This window comes from Balaenoptera physalus (genome assembly GCF_965194825.1).
Source record: "Balaenoptera physalus genome assembly, chromosome: 11".
Taxonomy (NCBI): Eukaryota; Metazoa; Chordata; class Mammalia; order Artiodactyla; family Balaenopteridae; genus Balaenoptera; species Balaenoptera physalus.
The window spans coordinates 67,106,223-67,126,481 of record NC_138896.1 but is presented as its reverse complement, the minus strand read 5'-3'; the positions used below and the strand labels follow the sequence as shown (position 1 = coordinate 67,126,481).

Genomic DNA, 20,259 nt, shown 5'->3' with positions numbered 1-20,259 from the left:
GTTGTAAATGATACCTATCGTCAAAAAATGTCTTGAGGAAAGTCATCAAAAAGGGCTTGAAAACACGGCAGAATTGCAGGAAAGGGATTTCAGTAGGTTGATTCGAGTCGCCATTGAAGCACATGAAAAGCGGCTGAACTTTGCCATTGCTGCAGTTGGCCAAAAAGGGCGTATGCGTCTTTCCTGAATATAAGAGAATGATCATGTCTCAAATGTTGAGTCTTCCTTTCACTTTATCTCTATTGCAGAAGGAAGGAAGGGAGGAAAAGGAAAAGAATCAAAAGCAAATATGGCAGTATGCTAGCAGTTGCTAATTCTGAGGGGTAGAACTATAGGTATTTAAGTTTTCTTTGCAAATTTTGGCTTTTCTTGTTCCACACAACCCCTCTGTATTAGTCAGCCCAGGCAGATTTCAGCTTTTAAAAAATGCTAATAGGCTTTACTTTTTAGAGAAGTTTTAAGTTTACAGAAAATTAGAAAATTTGGGTAGAAAAGGCAGAGAGGTCCCATGTAGCCCCTGTATTAGTCTGTTTAAGCTGCCATCACAAAATGTCACAGGCTGGGTGGCTTAAATGACAGGAATTTATTTTCTCACAGTTCTGGAGGCTAGAAGTCCAAGAGCAAGGTGCTGACAAATTGGATTTCTGGTGAGAGCCTCTTGGGCTGCCTTCACACTTTGTCCTCATCTTACAAGGACACCAGTCCGATTGGATTAGGGCCCCATCTGATGATCTCATTTAACCTAAATTACCTCCTTAATGGCCTGTCTCCAAATATAGTGACATTGGGACTGTCTTGGTCAGTTTGGGCTCCTATAAAGAATACCATAGACTGGGTGGCTGACAAACAACAAATTTATTTCTCACAGTTCTAGAGTCTGGGAAGTCCAAGACGAAGGTACCAGAACAGTCAGGTTCTGGTGAGAGCCCTCTTCCAGATTGCAAACTACCAAATTCCCATTGTATCCTCACAAACCCTAGAGCAGAGAGAGGAAGCAAGCTCTCCTGTGATTCTTATAAGGGCACTCATCCCATTCATGAGGGCTCCACCCTTATGACCTCACCTAATCCAATCACTTTTCAAAGGCTCCACCTCCTAATACCATCACAATGGGGGTAGGGTTTCAACATACAAATTTTGGAAGGACACAGTTAGACAGGACTAACTCTAACTATAACAGGACTTTAGGGCTTCAACACATGAACTTGGAAGGGGCAGGAGGCACAATTCAATCCATACTTTTAAATAAAAATATTGTCAAATGAATCTCTCTTAGGTGCCTCTGTGGCCAAGTCTTCCTGCCTTGATGGATTATACACTTGAGCCCAATGTGACAATAACTGACTACTACTATCCTGATATCATCTCAAGCCCCTGTGATGGGGAACTTATCCAAAGAGATAGCAAGTTGCTTCTTGCCATCTTTTACTGCCTCCTGTTTGTATTTGGTCTTCTGGGAAACAGCCTGGTCATCCTGGTCCTTGTCACCTGCAAGAAGCTGAGGAGCATCACAGATATATACCTCTTGAACCTGGCCCTGTCTGACCTGCTTTTTGTCTTCTCTTTCCCCTTTCAGACCCACTATCAACTGGACCAGTGGGTGTTTGGGACTGTAATGTGCAAGGTGGTCTCTGGCTTTTATTACACTGGCTTCTTTAGCAGCATGTTCTTTATCACCCTCATGAGCGTGGACAGGTACCTGGCAGTTGTCCGTGCTGTATACGCCATGAAAGTGAGGACAACCAGAATGGGCATAGCCCTGAGTCTGGTGGTGTGGCTGATTGCCCTCGTGGCCACCAGCCCGTTACTAGTATTTTACCAAGAGGCCTCTGAAAATGGTGTTCTACAGTGTTATTTGTATTACAATCAAGAGACGCTGAAGTGGAAGATCTTCATCCACTTTGAAATGAATATCTTAGGCCTGTTGATCCCATTCACCATCCTTATGTTCTGCTACATTAGCATCCTGCACCAGCTGAAGAGTTGCCAGAACCACAACAAGACCAAGGCCATCAAGCTCGTTCTCATTGTGGTGGTTGTCTCTTTACTCTTCTGGGTCCCGTTCAATGTAGTACTCTTCCTTACTTCCCTGCACAGCATGCACATCTTGGATGAATGCGTCATGAACCAGCGGTTGATCTATGCCACCCATGTCACAGAAACCATTTCCTTCATCCACTGCTGTGTGAACCCTATTATCTATGCTTTCATGGGCGAGAAGTTCAAGAAACACCTCTCAGAAATATTTCAGAAAAGTTGCAGCCACATCTTCCTCTACATAGGGAGACGAATCTCTAGGGAGGCCTGGGAAAGGTCATCCTCCTATCAGCACTCCTCCCATTCCTCCAGTATAGACTACATTTTGTGAGGCAGGTGCCTTAGAGCAGCCCTCTGCCTCCATCACCCGTCTTCTTTCAGGAGACAAAAAATGATTCACACTGGAGTCTGAGACTAAGTGAAGGGAGACTCTTAGAAATTTGGCTACAGACACAAGACTTATTTCATGATATTCAAGGAATTCCTACTATTGCAAATTAATCTTCTCAACTTTCAAAAACTTTGTTACTATTTTCTGAAAAGAGTCTATATATTTCACTATGAATTGTAATGTTAGCTCTAGGGATTTTTTTTTCCTTAGTTTTTGGAGTATCTTTATCAAATACCGAATTAAATTTTACTAAATGCTTTTTCCTTATCTATTGAAGTGATCGTGTAGTTTTCCTCCATTATTATGTTAATTTGGTGAACTATATTGATTGATTTTCTTATTTTAAATCAACCTGTATTTTCCCTGGAAAAAATGACCTCATGGTTATGATCATTTTAATAAATAATTGGATTATCTTGGGATTTTCGTATCTGTGTTCATGAGAGATCTTGTCCTGTAATTTTTCTTTCTTATAATGTCCTGGCCATGTTTGGCCCCCAGAACAAAGGGTGGATTGTATTATACGTCAATTATAACGTAATAAAAAAATGCAAGTCCCCCTCCCCCACACACAACAAAACCAACCAACCTGACAACTCTTCAACAGGGCCTGTAATACCCTGCAAAGATTGTCTCCCTTTTCTCTTTACTTGTGCTGGTCCAGCCACTCTGGCCTCCCTTCAATCCTGGGAGATTGATCTCCACGATTTATTCAAATTGTTCTTCCTCTCAATTTGTGTGTGTGTCTTTTTCTCCCTGAACTCTAGTTAACTGAGTGTTAATACTTTTCTTATCCATATCTTGTAGCTTTATTTTATATTTTCTGTTTTTTAAAGAGTTCTTTAATTTGCTCTTCCAATTTTCTAATTCATGTTTTAGCTATATTCCATCTATTATGCTCTCATTTCAGCTATTATATATATATGTGTGTAGATATATATATATAAGTATATAATGTGCTCCTTATTTCAACTATTATATTTTTCATGCTGGCACAGTGATGGCCTTGATACTTGCTGGGTTGAAATGATGAGGTCAGATAGAATCATGCTGTGTGTAACCTTTTTTAAAAAAAAAATTTATTGGAGTATAGTTGATTTACAATGTTGTGTTAGTTTCAGGTGTACTCCCCTCTGTTTCTTTTTCTTTTTTAAAAAAATTAATTAATTTATTTATTATTTATTTTTGGCTGTGTTGGGTCTTCGTTGCTGCACACAGGCTTTCTCTAGTTGCGGCAAGCAGGGGCTACTCTTTGTTGCGGTGCGCAGGCTTCTCATTGCAGTGGCTTCCCTTGTTGCAGAGCACAGGCTCTAGGCGAGCGGGCTCAGTAGTTGTGGCTCACGGGCTCTAGAGCGCAGGCTCAGTAGTTGTAGCACACGGGCTTAGTTGCTCCGCGGCATGTGGGATCTTCCCGGACCAGGGCTCGAACCCGTGTCTCCTGCATTGGCAGGTGGATTCTTAACCTCTGTGCCACCAGGGAAGTGCCCCGTCTGTTTCTTAAAAGGAATTCCTGACACCAAACTCAGCCTGGTGGCTTTGTGTGTTCCTTGCTGAGGCAAGCCTCTACTCTTTGCCATTAGCTGTATGCAAAAGGATTTATATATTTGAAACAAATAATCAGCTGACTACTGGGCTTGAGTTGATTTAGATGACTCTGCTCAAGCCACATCCATGATGGCAGCTATCCTGTCCATGTAATAGATACCAAGATCAAGCCACAGCAAGTTCATTTAAGAGCGTGAACCAATTTTTAAGTATCTTGACAGATATACTTGCAGGTGAGATGAAATAGGAGAAAATAATTATAATACATGAAAAACATGTTTTGAATTTTATAAAAGGCATTATAATTGGCCCTCACGTAGCTCTGCTAATGGAGGAAACGTATATAAATAATCTTAAACGGCAAAAGCAAAATGCCGTTAAACCCTAGGTCTGAAGTGCATTGGAATTTACTTTCTCAAAGCAATAGCAAATTACCTTTCTAATAATAGATGGTTTTATTAAATATTAAAAGTGGCTAGTGTTTACTTGAGTTCATCCTGACTTGTCCTCATACATCCTGAGTGGCAGGGGAGTCAACCTGAAATGGAACATTTGCTAGAAATAATCCACCAAACAAAGAATAATCCATATGTGTTTCATCTAGAGATGACTATAAAAAAAAAAAAGAGAGAAATGATGAGGTCAGGAGGGATATGGGGAAGGGAACAGAGGGACATTCACATTTTTAGGCACCTACTCTGAGCTGGGCACTTAACTGGCATTTTCTCATTAATCTTCAAAGAGCCCTTCAGGATGATTATTGTTAACCTAAGAGGCTGCCAAATCAGAATCCCAGAGCATGATGTCTCCAAAGCCACAGAGTTCCCCCCTACCTCCTGCAAGTGCACTGTCTTCTCACACGTGCCCTGTGCTCCTTAGCTGGGCTGCCCCGCTGCCTGGCCTGGAGTAGGCTGAGTTCTGCAGGACACGACTCTGAGTTCAGCCAGCCCCTCGGAGGGGCCTCCACCTAGGGCACCACCAGACGGGACCAGCTCGATGGTCGGGGTGTGAATTGGGGAGGGGTCTCCTCCACGTGCTACTGGACTGCTGCCTGCCAGGATTTTTCTCTCTCCAACCCAGCAAAGACCATTTGGAGCGGCCAACACTTGTGAAGTGGGATGTATCTCTGGATCTTGAACCATGCTGGCCTTTCCTGATAGGACATTGCAGGGGACACCTCGGAATTCCTGTCCTGGACCCTGCTCCTCACTTACAAGCCAGCCTAAAGTAACCTCTCTGCATGTCAAGGCAGTCATGTATAAGATGAGGTTGAAGATGGTGATGATGATGCTTTCTGTCTTGCCTTCTCCATAGGACTGCCTGATGTCCCACCTGTAACCTGTAAACATCTTTGTACACATAAAAGGTTAAGTATTATTACTATAATAAAAATACACAGCACATTGCCTTCTACTAGCTGTGCAACTTTGGGCAGCTTACTTTAACTGTTCTGTGCTTCAGTTTCCCTACATGTAAAATGCAGACAGTAATAATGCATACCTCTGATTTCTGTGAGACGGTTGGTTATATAGGGTTATGCGCTGTGTCTAACGCCACCTACCGTTCACTAGCTGGCAGTAACAAGAGTCTCCTACAGCAAGATTGAAAGAATGGGAGATCATTCCTGTGTGTATCTGGTATATGTGTGTGGTATGTTAAGAATGTGTCTGTCAAGGAAAGGCTGAAAAACTGTTCCAGATTAAAGAAATATATGATCTTAAATTGGATTCTGGATCCAGGGGAAAATGCTCTGAAGGATGGTTTAGGAACAATTGGTGAAATTTTAATTTGGACTATTTATGAGATAGCATAAGTATTAAAAGCGATAAAACAGGGCTTCCCTGGTGGCGCAGTGGTTAAGAATCTGCCTGCCAATGCAAGGGACACGGGTTCAAGCCCTGGTCTGGGAAGATCCCACATGCTGCAGAGCAACTAAGCCTGTGCGCCACAACTACTGAGCCTGCGCTCTAGAGCCCGCAAGCCACAACTACTGAGCCTGCGTGCCTAGAGCCCGTGCTCTGCAACAAGAGAAGCCACCGCAATGAGAAGCCCGTGCACTGCAACGAAGAGTAGCCCCCACTGGCCGCAACTGGAGAAAGCCCGCACGCAGCAACGAAGACCCAACGCAGGCAAAAATAAAATAAATTAAATAAATAAAATAATTTTTAAAAAGGCAATAAAACAGAGAAACAGAACAGTGCCTGGGTACAGAAAGCACAACAATTAATGTTACTTGTTATTACCAACTAGGATGTAAGCCCCATGAGGTCATCGACTTTATCTGTTTTATTCACTACTGTATCCCCAAAGTCTGGAACAGTCCCTGGCACACAATATGTACTTAATTAATATTCGTTGGATGGAGAAATGAACTGGTTCCTGAAACAAGACACAGTTAAGAACTGGGGTGAGGTATCAGGGCCATCTGTCCTCACACGCAGAGATTGAGGATATCCACTCTGGTTCCTGGTCATTGTTTGTAACCCTGGTGACCCTGGCTTGCAAAACATTCTGAGATTGATTCAGTTGTTCCAGGCACATGGTTCACACAAACAAAAATGCATCTGGCAGCTCCCGAAATCAAATGCATTTGTAACTTACTAACCTGTGATTGCCTAATGTCCCTTCTAGTTCTGCTCCCCACTGCTTTGCCTGGCAGTGGGAGAGGGACTTGGGATGCCCTGGCTGCCATCCTCTCTCTGCCCCTCAGGGGACCAACACAGGCTCTGATTGGCTGAGTCTGAGCCTCAGGCCAGTGCTCATCTACCAGGAGGAAGGCTTGCCTTTGTAAGGAGGTTCAGTTGGCACATCTCAGCTGGACATCATGCTGCAGAGAGGTCTCAGGTGGCTGGTGAGGCACTGACAGGCAGCACCCCTTCTCCCAGCCCTGGCTGGCCAGCCCCGGATGCTCAAGTCAGACTGGATGCCAGCCCCACCCATCACCGTGTGTACCCACATTGTGTACAGATGCAGGCAGCTGTGAGTGTGGTCAGAGAGTCCCAGATTGAGAGAGGTGGAAGGAACCCTAGACTCCATTGACAGATGAGAAATCTGAGGCCTGGAGATACAAGATGGTCTGCCCAAGGCCACAGCAAAGCCTTAGAACCAGGACTCCTGATTCTTAGAAGATACTCATTCAACTTGGCCATTTTGTCCTATATTGAGGGGTGGACCCTCAAACTGGGAACTTAGAGACAACATCTGGAGGTTTCTCCAGTCTTACTGATCCTGCTGAACATTTTCCATATGGGAAAGTTGGGTTGCTGATTCCCCAGAGCAAGCAGAATCAGGGAAGGAGAATCTGATTAGTGGCAACTCAAGGGAAAGCAGTGATGACAGTTTAATGTAGCATTTTCTGGACCAAAAACAAAAAACAAAAAAGGCATAATTAAAAGTGAATTGTGGCAAGAGGGAGAATATATGGGGATATATGTATATGTATAGCTGATTCACTTTGTTATAAAGCAGAAACTAACACACCATTGTAAAGCATTTATATTCCAATAAAGATGTAAAAAAATACAGTTTTAAAAAGCGCAAGCTTTGGAACCAAATAATATTCACTTTTTAAGTCTTCAGTTCAAAAGGAGATCACAGGAAGTTACAAAATACTCAGATCGTGGGTAGATCTTAACGGTGCTGAATGGAAAAAGTAATAAATACAATGAAGACCTTAAATTTTAAAAAAAGTGAATTGTGGAGCAGAGTCAAGATGGTGGAGTAGGAGGATGTGGAGTTTGCATCTCCTCACAACTAGGGCACCTACTAGGTGCTGGTAGTGGTCCTCAGACACCTAAGGGGATGGGAGGAATCCCTGCATGACCAGGTAGGATGTGGGAGGGAAGGACAGAGGAAAGAAAGGTGGAGGTGTGACGGTACCCTGCGGGGGGCTGGGGAAGGGGAGAGGTTCCCACACTCAGAGGGGCCCACTCACGGCAAAGGGATCAGCGGGGATAGAGAGGGACCTTAGGGGGATCAGAGGATTGGAGGGGAATGTGGCCAGCCTCTCCCCCACCCACTCAGGCCCTGGTGAGCCTGCTGGGGTCCCAGGCCTGAATTCCCACCCCCTGGGGCCCCCTCCGGCCAGGCAGGTCCCGAGCCTGACCCTCCTGCCCCCCCACCCCTGCCAAGACCTCTTCCAGCTGTGCCGGCCCCAGCGGGGGCACCCCTGACAGGGCTTCCTCTGGCCATGCATGTACAGGTAGACTAAGTGCCGCCTCCTCCAAGGCCTTCTCTGGCTGTGCCAGCCCCTGCAGGTGAGGCTGTGGAGGCCTGTGCCCCAGCTGACTGGCATGGGCATGTGTGCTCTGGGCCAGCTCCAGGAACAGACGCTGGTGAGAGGAACACATGCAGAGCTGGGGCTGGCACAGTGGGTCCAGAGGTCTACCTAGAGGTCTTGGAAGCCTACTGGGGAGGCGGGGGTAGGCTGTAGCTCACCGTGGGGGCAAGGACACTGACAGAGAAGGCACGAGGGAATTTTTTATTTTTTAATTTAAAATTTTTTTCATATTCTTTATTTTCTTTTTTCTTTTTTAAATTTTTCTTTTTGCTGTTCTGGTTCTGATTTGTTTTTTTGTTTCATTTTTATTTTTTTTCTAATGTATTTTTTAATTTTCTAATTTTATTTAATTTTGTTATTCTTTGTTACTGTTCTGCTCTTTTCTGTTTGTTTTATGTTTTTTGTTTTTGTTTTTGTTTTTTTGCTATGCCACATGGCTTGTGGGGTCTTGGATCCCAGGCCAGGGCTTGGGCCTGAGCCCCTGTGGTGGGAGTGCCGAGTCCAAGCTGCTGGACTAACAGAGAACTTCAGGTCCCAGGGAATATTAATCAGTGTGAGGTCTCCCAGAGGTCCTCATCTCGGCACCAAGACCCAGCTCCACCCAGCTGCTTGCAAACTCCAGTGCTGGACGCCTCAGGTCAAACAATCAGCAAGACAGGAACACAGCACCACCCATCAAAAAAAATGAGATGACAAAAAAAATATGTTACAGATGAAGGAGCAAGGTAAAAACCTACAAGACCAAATAAATGAAGAGGAAATAGGCAACCTACCTGAAAAAGAATTCAGAGTAATGGTAGTAAAGATGATCCAGAATATCAGAAATAGAATGGAGGCATGGATTGAGAAAATACAAGAAGTGTTTAACAAAGACCTAGACGAACTAAAGAACAAACAAACAGAGATGAACAACACAATAACTGAAATGAAAAATACTCTAGAAGGAATCAATAGCACAATAACTGAGGCAGAAAAACGAATAAGTGAGCTGGAAGATAGAATGGTGGAAATAACTGCTGAGGAGCAGAATAAAGAAAAAAGAATGAAAAGAATTGAGGACAGTCTCAGAGACCTCTGGGACAACATTAAATGCACCAACATTTGAATTATAGGGAGATAAGAAGAAGAGAAAGAGAGAGGGTCTGAGAAAATATTTGAAGAGATTAAAGTTGAAAACTTCCCTAACATGGGAAAGGAAATAGCCACCCATGTCCAGGAAGCACAGAAACTCCCATACAGGATGAAACCAAGGAGCAACATGCTGAGACACATATTAATCAAACTAACAAAAATTAAATTCAAAGAAAAAATATTAAAAGGAGCAAGGGGGGCTTCCCTGGTGGCGCAGTGGTTGAGAATCTGCCTGCCAATGCAGGGGACACGGGTTCGAGCCCTGGTCTGGGAAGATCCCACATGCCACAGAGCAACTGGGCCCGTGAGCCACAACTACTGAGCCTGAGTGTCTGGAGCCTGTGCTCCACAACAAGAGAGGCCGCGATAGTGAGAGGCCCGCGTGCCGCGATGAAGAGTGGCCCCCACTTGCCGCAACTGGAGAAAGCCCTTGCACAGAAACGAAGACCCAACACAGCCAAAAATAAAAAAATAATAATAAATAAATAATAAATTTAAAAATTAAAGAAAAAACAAAACAAAACAAAAAAAAAAGGAGCAAGGGAAAAGCAAAAAATAACATACAAAGGAATCCCTATAAGGTTATCGGCTGATTTTTCAGCAGAAACTCTGCAGGCCAGAAGGGAGTGGCAGGATATATTTAAAGTGATGAAAGGGAAAAACCTACAACCAAGATTACTCTACCCAGCAAGGATCTCATTCAGATTCAACAGAGAAATCAAAAGCTTTATAGCAAGCAAAAGCTAAGAGAATTCAGCACCACCAAACCAGCTTTACAACAAATGTTAAAGGGACTTCTCTAGGCAGGAAACACAAGAGAGGAAGAAGAAAAAGACCTACAAAAACAAACCCCAAACAATAAAGAAAATGGGAAGAGGAACATACATATCAATAATTACCTTAAATGTAAATGTATTAAATGCTTCAACCAAAAGACACAGACTGGCTGAATGGATACAAAAAGAGACCCATATATATACTGTCTACAAGAGACCCACTTCAGACCTAGCGACACATACAGACTGAAAGTGAGGGGATGGAAAAAGATGTTCCATACAAATGGAAATCAAAAGAAAGTTGTAGTAGCAATACTCGTGTCAGATAAAATAGACTTTAAAATAAAGACTGTTACAAGAGACATGGAAGGACACTACATAATGATCAAGGGATCAATCCAAGAAGATATAACAATTATAAATATTTATGCACCCAACATAGGAGCACCTCAATACATAAGGCAACTGCTAACAGCTATAAAAGGGGAAATCGACAGTAACACAAAAATGGTGGGGGCTTTAACACCCCACTTACACCAATGGACAGGTCATCAGGACAGAAAATTAATAAGGAAACACAAGCTTTAAATGACACATAGAACAGATAGACTTAATTGATATTTATAGGACATTCCATCTGAAAGCAGCAGAATACACTTTCTTCTCAAGTGCACACAGAACATTCTCCAGGATAGATCACATCTTGGGTCCCAAATCAAGCCTTCTTAAATTTAAGAAAATTGAAATTGTATAAAGCATCTTTTCTGACCACAATGCTACGAGTTTAGAAATCAATTACAGGGAAAAAAAACTGTAAAAAACACAAACACATGGAGGCTAAACAATACACTACTAAATAACCAAGAGATCATTGAAGAAATAAAAGAGGAAATAAAAAAATACATAGAAACAAATGACACTGAAAACACGACGACCCAAAACCTATGGGATGCAGCAAAAGCAGTCCTAAGAGGGAAGTTTATCGCAATTCAATCCTACATCAAGAAACAAGAAAAATCTCAAATAAACAGCCTAACCTTACGCCTAAATCAACTAGAGAAAGAAGAACAAACAAAACCCAAAGTTAGTAGAAGGAAAGAAATCATAAAGATCAGAGCAGAAATAAATGAAATAGAAAAGAAGAAAACAACAGCAAAAAAATCAATGAAACTAAAAGCTGGTTCTTCGAGAAGATAAACAAAATTGATAAACCTTTAGCCAGGCTCATCAAGAAAAAAAGGGAGAGGATTCAAATCAATAAAATTACAAATGAAAAAGGAGAAATTACAACTGACACCGCAGAAATACCAAGGATCCGAAGAGACTACTACAAGAACTCTATGCCAATAAAATGGACAACCTGGAAGAAATGGACATATTCTTAGAAATGTACAACCTTCCAAGACTGAACCAGGAAGAAATAGAAAATATAAACAGAGCAAGCGTAAGTAATGAAATTGAAACTGCAATTAAGAATCTTCCAACAAACAAAAGTCCAGGACCAGATGGCTTCAGAGGTGAATTCTATTAAACATTTAGAGAAGAGCTAACACCCATCCTTCTCAAACTTCCAAAAAATTGCATAGGAAGGAATATTCCCAAGCTCATTCTACGAGGCCACCATCACCCTGATACCTAAACCAGACAAAGATGTCACAAAGAAAGAAAACTACAGGCCAATATCGCTGATGAACATAGATGCAAAAATCCTTAACAAAATACAAGCAAACAGAATCCAACAACACATTAACAGGATCATACATCATGATCAATTGGGATTTATCCCAGGGATGCAAGGATTCTTCAGTATATGCAAATCAATCAGTGTGATACACCATGTTAACAAATTGAAGAATAAAAACCATGTGATCATCTCAACAGATGCAGAAAAAGCTTTTGACAAAATTCAACACCCAATTATGATAAAAAAAAAACTCTCCAGAAACTGGGCATACAGTGAACGTACCTCGACATAATAAAGGCCATATATGACAAACCCACAGCAAACATCATTCTCAATGGTGAAAAACTGAAAGCATTTCCTCTAAAATCAGGAACAGGACAAGGATGTCCACTCTCACCACTCTTATTCAACATAGTTTTGGAAGTCCTAGCCACGGCAGTCGGAGAAGAATAAGAAATAAAATGAATCCAAATTGGAAAAGAAGAAGTAAAATTGTCACTGTTTGCAGATGACATGATACTATATGTGGAAAATTCTAAAGTAGCCACCAGAAAACTACTAGAGCTAATCAATGAATTTGGTAAAGTTGCAGGATACAAAATTAACGCACAGAAATCTCTCGCTTTCCTATACACTAACAATGAAAGATCAGAAAGGGAAATTAAGGAAACAATCCCATTTACCATTACAACATAAAGAATAAAATACCTAGGAATAAATCTACCTAAGGAGGCAGAAGACCTGTTCTCAGAAAACTATAAGACACTGATGAAAGAAATCAAAGATGACAGAAAGAGATGGAGAGATATACCATGTTCTTGGATTGGAAGAATCAATATTGTGAAAATGACTATACTACCCAAAGCAATCTACAGATACAATGCAATCCCTATCAAATTTTCAGTGGCATTTTTCACAGAATTAGAACAAAAAATTTTACAATTTGTATGGAAACACAAAAGACCCTGAACAGCCAAAGCAACCTTGAGAAAGAAAAACAGAGCTGGAGAAATCAGACTCCCTGACTTGAGACTATACTACAAAGCTACAGTAATCAAGACAGTATGGTACTGGCACAAAAACAGAAATATAGATCAATGGAACAGAACAGAAAGCCCAGAGATGAACCCACACACCTAAGGTCACCTAATCTATGACAAAGGAGCCAAGAATATACAATGGAGAAAAGACAGTCTCTTCAGTAAGTGGTGCTCAGAAAACTGGACAGCTACATGTAAAAGAATGAAATTAGAACACTCCTTAATACCATACACAAAAATAAACTCAAAATAGATTAAAGACCTAAATGTAAGACTGGACACTACAAAATTCTTAGAGGAAAAAATAGGAAAAACACTCTTTGACATAAATCACAGTAAGATCTTTTTTGACCCACCTCCTAGCATAATGGAAATAAAAACAAAAATAAACAAATGGGACCCAATGAAACTTAAAAGCTTTTGCACAGCAAAGAAAAGCATAAATTAGATGAAAAGACAACCCTCAGAATGGGAGAAAATATTTGCAAACAAAGCAACTGACTAGGGAATAATCTCCAAAATATACAAACAGCTCATGCAGCTCAATATCAAAAAAACAACCCAATCAAACAATGGGCAGAAGACCTAAATAGATATTTCTCCAAAGAAGACATACAGATGGCCAAGAGGCACATGAAAAGATGCTCAACATCACTAATTATTAGAGAAATGCAGATCAAAACTTCAATGAGTTATCACCTCACGCTGGTCAGAATGGCCATCATCAAAAGGCTACAAACAGTAAATGCTGGAGAGGGTGTGGAGAAAAGGAAACCCTCTTGTACTGTTGGTGGGAATGTAAATTTTTTTTAATTTATTTTTTTTCAAGCCACTGAATAAACTTTTTATTTTATATTGGAGTATAGCCAATTAACAATGTTGTGATAGTTTCAGGTGCACAGCAAAGTGACTCAGCCATACATACACATGTATCCATTCTCCCCCAAACTCCCCTCCCATCCAGGCTGCCCATAACATTGTGCAGAGTTCCCTGTGCTATATAGTAGGTCCTTGTTGGTTATCCATTTTAAATGTGGTAGTGTGTACATGTCGATACCAAACTCCATAACTATCCCTTCCTCTCACTCTTCCCCCCTGGTAGCCATAAGTTCGTTCTCTAAGAATGTAAATTGATACAGCCACTATGGAGAGTAGTATGGAGGTTCCTTTAAAAACTAAAAATAGAGCTACCATATGATCCAGCAATCCCACTCCTGGGCATATACCCTGAGTAAACCATAATTTAAAAAGACACATGCACCCCAATGTTCATTGTAGCACTATTTATGATAGCGAGGACATGGAAGCAACCTAAATGTCCATTGATAGATGAATGGATAAAGAAGATGTGGTACTTATACACAATGGAATACTACTCAGCCCAAACAAAGGAACAAAATTGGGTCATTTGTAGAGACGTGGGTGGACCTAGAGTCTGTCATACAGAGTGAAGTAAGTCAGACAGAGAAACACAAATATCGTATATTAACGCATATATGTGGAATCTAGAAAAATGGTACAGATGAACCTATTTGCAGGGCAGGAATAGAGACGCAGACATGGAGAACAGACATGTGGACATGGGGCAGGGAAGGGGAGATGAATTGGGAGACTGGGACTGATGTATGTGCACTGCCATGTGTAAAACAGATAACTAGTGGGAACCTGCTGTATAGCACAGGGAGCTCAGCTCGGTCTCTGTGGTGAACTAGATGGGTGGGATGGGGAGGTGGGTAGGAGGGAGTTCCAAGAGGGAGGGGATATATGTATAAATATAGCTGATTCACTTCGTTGTACAGCAGAAAGTAACACAACATTGTAAAGCAGCTATACCCCAATAAAAAAAAAGTGAATTGTGTGCAAATTAAGTGCTCAAAAGTAGCATCGATTGGATGTCACCCCTTTCATCATTTCATAAGATAAGTAAACTCATTCCAAAATATTTTGAGTTCAGGTTTGGTTTCATATGATCAGTACTAGGAAAGAATTCTTTGGAATCAAACTAGAGAAAGAGAGACTTTTCCTGTTGGATTCAGATGAAACTAACATCTTAGAATGCTTGCTCTGGGCCAGGTACTGAGCCAGGTACATTCCAATATCATGACCGCATGCAGTCCTCACAGCAACCTACAGGGCAGGTGGTGTTATTCTCATTTTACAGATTTAACAACTGGTGCTCAAAGCAGTTAAAGGACAATTACCATTCAGTGCAGTGTATTAACGGGAAGAAGTTAGGGAGACAGAATTCAAATGCCACTCTACCCTCTACTAGCTGGCAAAAAGCTCACTGCAAGAGGGCAGTAAGGATCGGGGACCATTCCTAGGTGTTAGGCTTTTTCCCCCCTTAAAAGCCTGTCTGTCTATAAATAATATAAGAATCTGTATTTTCTCCATCTGTGTAGGTAAGGAAGAGTGTATACAGGGAACTGTAAGCCAGTAACTAAGCCAGAAAAAAAGTAGAAACTGTACAAGAGCAAGAAGGACTGATTGGCCCCGATGATATGAACAATAACCAGGTGGAAGGTACAAGAAAATGTTGCCATATGATGGATTTTCCAAAACCCAGGGAGGAGGGTTGGCTACCTAGACCTGGTCCTCCTCTGTCTGCCAGAAAAGGGAGTCTCTGGTCGAGCCCCCAGCTGTAATGGGACAGTAAAGAGGCCTAATAAACCAGAGAGTCAACCAAGGTGAACTGTGTTGGGAGAAGAGCCTGGAGGATGTGGGGGAGCAGGAGAGGGAAACGGCCGGGAAAAGACCGTGTCTTTGAATTGTTTATCAACTAGGCTCCCAATGTCATTGAGACTTGACCAGACTACAGATTCCCATGTGCAAGTAGGAATCCTTCTAACAAGGAAATCTGACCATTTCATTCTCCTGCTTATAGCTCTTCTGTATAAAGCCCAAATTCTTTACCATGGCACCTTGGGCCCTAGTCTTTCTCTCTGACCTCCTCCCTTGCCCCCCTTCCCTACCACTAGACCTTTTCACTTGTACAGTTCTGGGAACATGCTCTCTCTCATCTCTGGGCATTTATTTATACAGGCTCTGCCTGGTGAAAACTGCCCCATCTATTAAATACATGCATAAATGAATGAATCAAGTTGGAATTGGATCAGGCATAGTCTGCTACCTCTTTTGGATTTTCCAGGTCTCAAGTAGCCACCTCCATTCCAATACAAAGGCTTATTCCCTACCCAACGCCAGCTGGAGCCCCATCATGGTGAGGCTGTACAATGAACACATGGAGAAGATGGTGGATGGGACGGGGACGAGACTTCCAGGTTATTTGCGCTCTTTGCAGTTCCTTAAAGAGGCAGACTTAGCCAGGATCACTAAAGCTGTCCCTGGTAAGTTCACATCCCTATATCAGGAGCACTTAACCTCGGCTGGAGCGGGGCTCTGGATAGTGCAGGACTGTTGGCAAATCTTTGCTTATGTGTGTGCATTTTCCTCGAGGAGCTCTGTGCCCCAGCCCAGTTCCCACACCTCCTGTGTGGGCTGCATTAGCCTGAGGGTCAGGTACGAGGCAGTCTGGGCATGGTGATCCTAGACTCACACAATATTAGGCCAGAAAAGGAACGTGGAGGCCACCTTGTTCAACCTGCTCATTTTACAAGAGAGAAAACTGAGGCCTAGATAGGTGATGAAGTGAGTTTTTGGCAGAGCCTGGACTAGAATCAGGAATTCCTGACTCCTGGGGCAGTGCTCTCTCCACCTGTGTCTGCAGTCACCCCGGCATCTCCTTATACCTGCCAGCCCCACCCTCTTTTTTAGACCAGACAGGTGCAGTCTCAGTGAGGAATTGGGAAGAGGCAGTGCCTGGGATTAAGGACCAGTGCCTCTACCCTGGTATACACAGGGTCGGAAGCTCAGTGATGCAGCCAGGGGGCAGTATCTTACTGACCCCTGAGGCCAGAAGCCAGAACCTGTTATGGACAGGACTCATGCTCCCTCTAGTGGTCAGTTTGAGCTGAGCTCTTGAACCAGTGAAGGACATCAGATGGAAAACAAAGACTGGATCCCGCATTGCAGAGACAGGAGCCAGCCGAAGTCTTCTAATTTTATATACCTAAGCTGTCATTTGAAATTCTGCTTTGAGATTCTTGGTAAAAATGCAGGTGTTTGATAAGTCTTGGATTTTATATATTGGAGGCTTTACCTCTAATTAAGTCCTCTAAATTATCCCCATTTCAAGTCATACTGTATAGACAAATCTCTCTGAAATCTCAGACCTGTGGCAGTGAGAGGGGACATATATACTTAATTTACAGAAAGGATTTTTGCCTGCCTATTCCTTGATCTGCCACAATCAATGCATTCAGATTAGTATTTATTATTCAGTTGATAGGAACACCGGTGTCCCGAATTCACAGGCAGTTCACTCCTCACTGCCTCTCACACTGCTGATCTCATCCCTTCCTTGGAAGCTGCTCGTCTCCCTCAGAGGTTTATGCGGCCATCCCGGGGGGTGCAGATGGGAAGCTGAGGGCAGTGGGTTTCCTGAGGACCTCCTCCGCTTGGATGCTTTCTGCCCTGGAGACCGCACCGTCCCAAGGGTCAGACTCCAGCCCGATGTCTTTCTCACCGACTCAACTCTACTCTCCAGTCCAGATGGTAGAAGACACCCGCCACTTTTTCTGGATCACAGAGATGAAGAAACTCGGCTTTGAGTACGTCATCTTCCACAGTGCCTCAGAGAAGAAGTGCATCTGCTTGTTCCAGCCTGAGCCCCTCCTGGAGGGGTTGCCTGGGTGAGGCACAGAGAGCCATCCCAGCCAGTAGCTCAAATGGGCTTTTTCTTGGTCAAAGAGCAGGGAGGGGTGGGGGTGAGAGGACAGTTGGTGGGTCCATGGCTGCCTTCAGCAGGTTCTTGGTTACTGCAGCTTTATTCTACTGACTCCCTGGGTAGGGAGGCTCCACCAGCCCCTCGGTCACCCACCTGAGGTGTGGCCTCTCCCTGTTAGGGACTTCCTGAACCTCCTAAATGGCAGTGGAGTAAGCAGTGGACGTTGGAAATAAGGGGGAAAAACTATTCTTGTTCAGTGGCCAGTATATGCCAGACCCTGCACGTGGAGATTTGGCTGTCTTAATTTAATGCCCACAAAAATTCTTAGGAGATATTCCTATCTTATGGATGAAGAAACAGATGGCCCAAGTGGTTCTCTGACTGAGGTCACATGGCTAGAAATGTGAGATTTAGAGTTAGGTCTCTCTGCCTGCAAAGCCCATGCTGTTTTCACTGCACCTTTCTAGTTCCCCCTGAGACCAACCCAATAGGGAACACAAGATTCATCAGAATTTGTGGTTGGAGCTGCTGGTGGGGTGGGGAGTTTCTTCTGCTTTTAGTTTATTCTCTTCTAAGCAGGTGTAACTTGCTTCAGACAGCCTTGTTTGCTTCCCCTGCATTTCTTTGCTCTCACGTCTCTGCTCTACCCTGAGCGATGCAAGAATCTTGCTCTGGATTGCAGGGAACCCTTCAGCATGTCACCTCACTGGAACCTGGCCATGTGGAGTGGAGTTCTGGGTGACTCTTTTTTTCCCTTTCTCCCCTCGTCTGCCCCTGCAGGATTATCCATGGTGGCGCACTGGGGACCATGATAGACACGTTTTTCATGACGGTGTACAACAGTGCCAATGCAGTCTTTACAGGAACCATGACCATCACCTTCAAGAGGTCTGTTTCCTTGCCTGGGTTCAAGTTAGGAGTAAGCTGGCATGGGGTTATTCCATGTGTTGTGATGGAAGATGAGGGCTCATGTAGCAACCCTGAGTGCAAAGAGGAGTTTCTACTTTTGCTTTTCTCATGGACCAGTCTAAACTTGTTAGATGTTCCTTTTTCATCCAAGGACAAGGTGATAAGCTTGAAGATGGGTTACGTGTTCCAACATAAAGATATTATACATAGGATGATGATGAACTACTTTTGGCTGCCTCTAATTTAGAGAAAGCTAGCCCATGTGCCTGTAAATATTTACTTCAGTCCACAAATAATTATTGGGCCCCTACTAAAATGAAAATTCCTGATATTTGATTAGTCTCTTGCTAAACATGCACACATTATTTTGTTCGATCTTTACTATAATCCTGGGAGGTCAGTACCATTATCTCCAACTTGACAAATGAAGAAGCTGAGGTGAATACACAGCTAGCAGGTGACAAATGCAAGGGCCCCTGATATCTTGGAGTAGAACCCCAGGACCTCCACTCTGGCAGCCTCATCCTCGCACAGGGTCACCCCTCCCTTTCTCAGGAGACCAGCCCACCAGCCGCTCTCCCCCATTGTTCTCTCCTAGACCACTCACCCTCGGCTCAGTGGTGAGGCTGGAGGCAAAGGTCACTGGCATGGAAGGAAGAAAGGTGTTTCTCTCTTGCAAAGCCCAAAGCAGTGACAGGACCATCCTCTTTGCCAAAGCTTCTGGTAAAGCCATTAGAATTCTTTTTTCCTCCTGTTTGTGCCCATCCTTGTGATCGGGCACAGAGGGTGACTTTCCACACTGCTGAGGGCACTGCCTACCCCGGGAGACTCTTAAGGCTGCGTGTTTGGGGTTGGAGGGGATGGTCACATGGAGAGGAGCCTCTATAAGTTATAGGATAGAGGCCATCATAACACACCCATTCACCTCTCTGGGAGGCCAGTGTTGTCTAGTAGAAAAGTAGTTCGAGCCACAGGTGCAATTTTTAAAAATTTTATTGAAGTATAGTTGATTTACAATGTTGTGTTAATTTCTGCTGTACAGCAAAGTGACTCAGTTTTACATACATATATTCTTTTTCATATTCTTTTCCATTATGGTTTATCACAGGATAACAAGTGTAATCTTAAGTGTTCTAGTAGTCATGTGAAAAAAGCAAAGAGATAAAATTAATTTTCATAATTATTTCACCTAATTCAATACACCCAAAATATCATTTCAACATGTAATAATGTAAAAATTATTCATGAGATTATTTTATCTTATTGTCATGTCTTAGAAATCCAGCGTGTGGATAACTTACAGCACATTTCTGGCACGAAATTTTCAGCGTTTAAAGGGAAATGTGGATCTGCCAAGACAATAAAGTTGTGTTTAATGGAAAAATATTCCACACTGCTTCGGTTTTTAATACAAATTAATTATAATTAAATCAAGTTTAAAATTCTGGTCTTCAGTCACACTAGCCACACTTCAAGTGCTTGATAGCCACAGTTGGCTACTGGCTACCGCATTGGGCAGAGCGAGTCTGGACTGTAATTACCTTCAGACGTGACGCCCAGAAGCATACCTCCCTGCAGACGCCCCACGCAGCTCCGGGCGCAGGGAAGCCCCGATCCTGCAGTTCCAGAGCTCTCCACGAGGCAGCACTAAGGAGCACACCCTCGCCAGCGCGTGACCCGC

General features: G+C 43.0%; 2 protein-coding genes across 7 annotated transcripts in view; both read left to right on the top strand.

The window, feature by feature from the left end:
• The window catches only part of CCR8 (C-C motif chemokine receptor 8), a 155,116-nt gene extending 147,186 nt beyond the window's left edge, over nt 1-7,930 (top strand). For all 6 annotated transcript variants that reach the window (XM_082412924.1, XM_082412926.1, XM_082412922.1 and 3 more), the window contains one exon: nt 1,277-7,930. In XM_082412924.1, the coding sequence (XP_082269050.1) occupies nt 1,277-2,368 (1,092 nt within the window). In that variant the 3' untranslated portion in view covers nt 2,369-7,930. The remainder of the gene's footprint in view (nt 1-1,276) is intronic.
• Nucleotides 7,931-16,100: 8,170 nt separating this feature from the next.
• Nucleotides 16,101-20,254, top strand: LOC309638719 (acyl-coenzyme A thioesterase THEM4-like; the record flags this gene model as incomplete). The annotated part of the gene is made up of 5 exons (XM_082415017.1): nt 16,101-16,230; nt 17,490-17,634; nt 18,450-18,557; nt 19,177-19,301; nt 20,157-20,254. 5 exons carry the CDS (start codon nt 16,101-16,103, stop codon nt 20,252-20,254), a joined length of 606 nt encoding a protein of 201 aa, XP_082271143.1.
• Nucleotides 20,255-20,259: the final 5 nt, after the last annotated feature.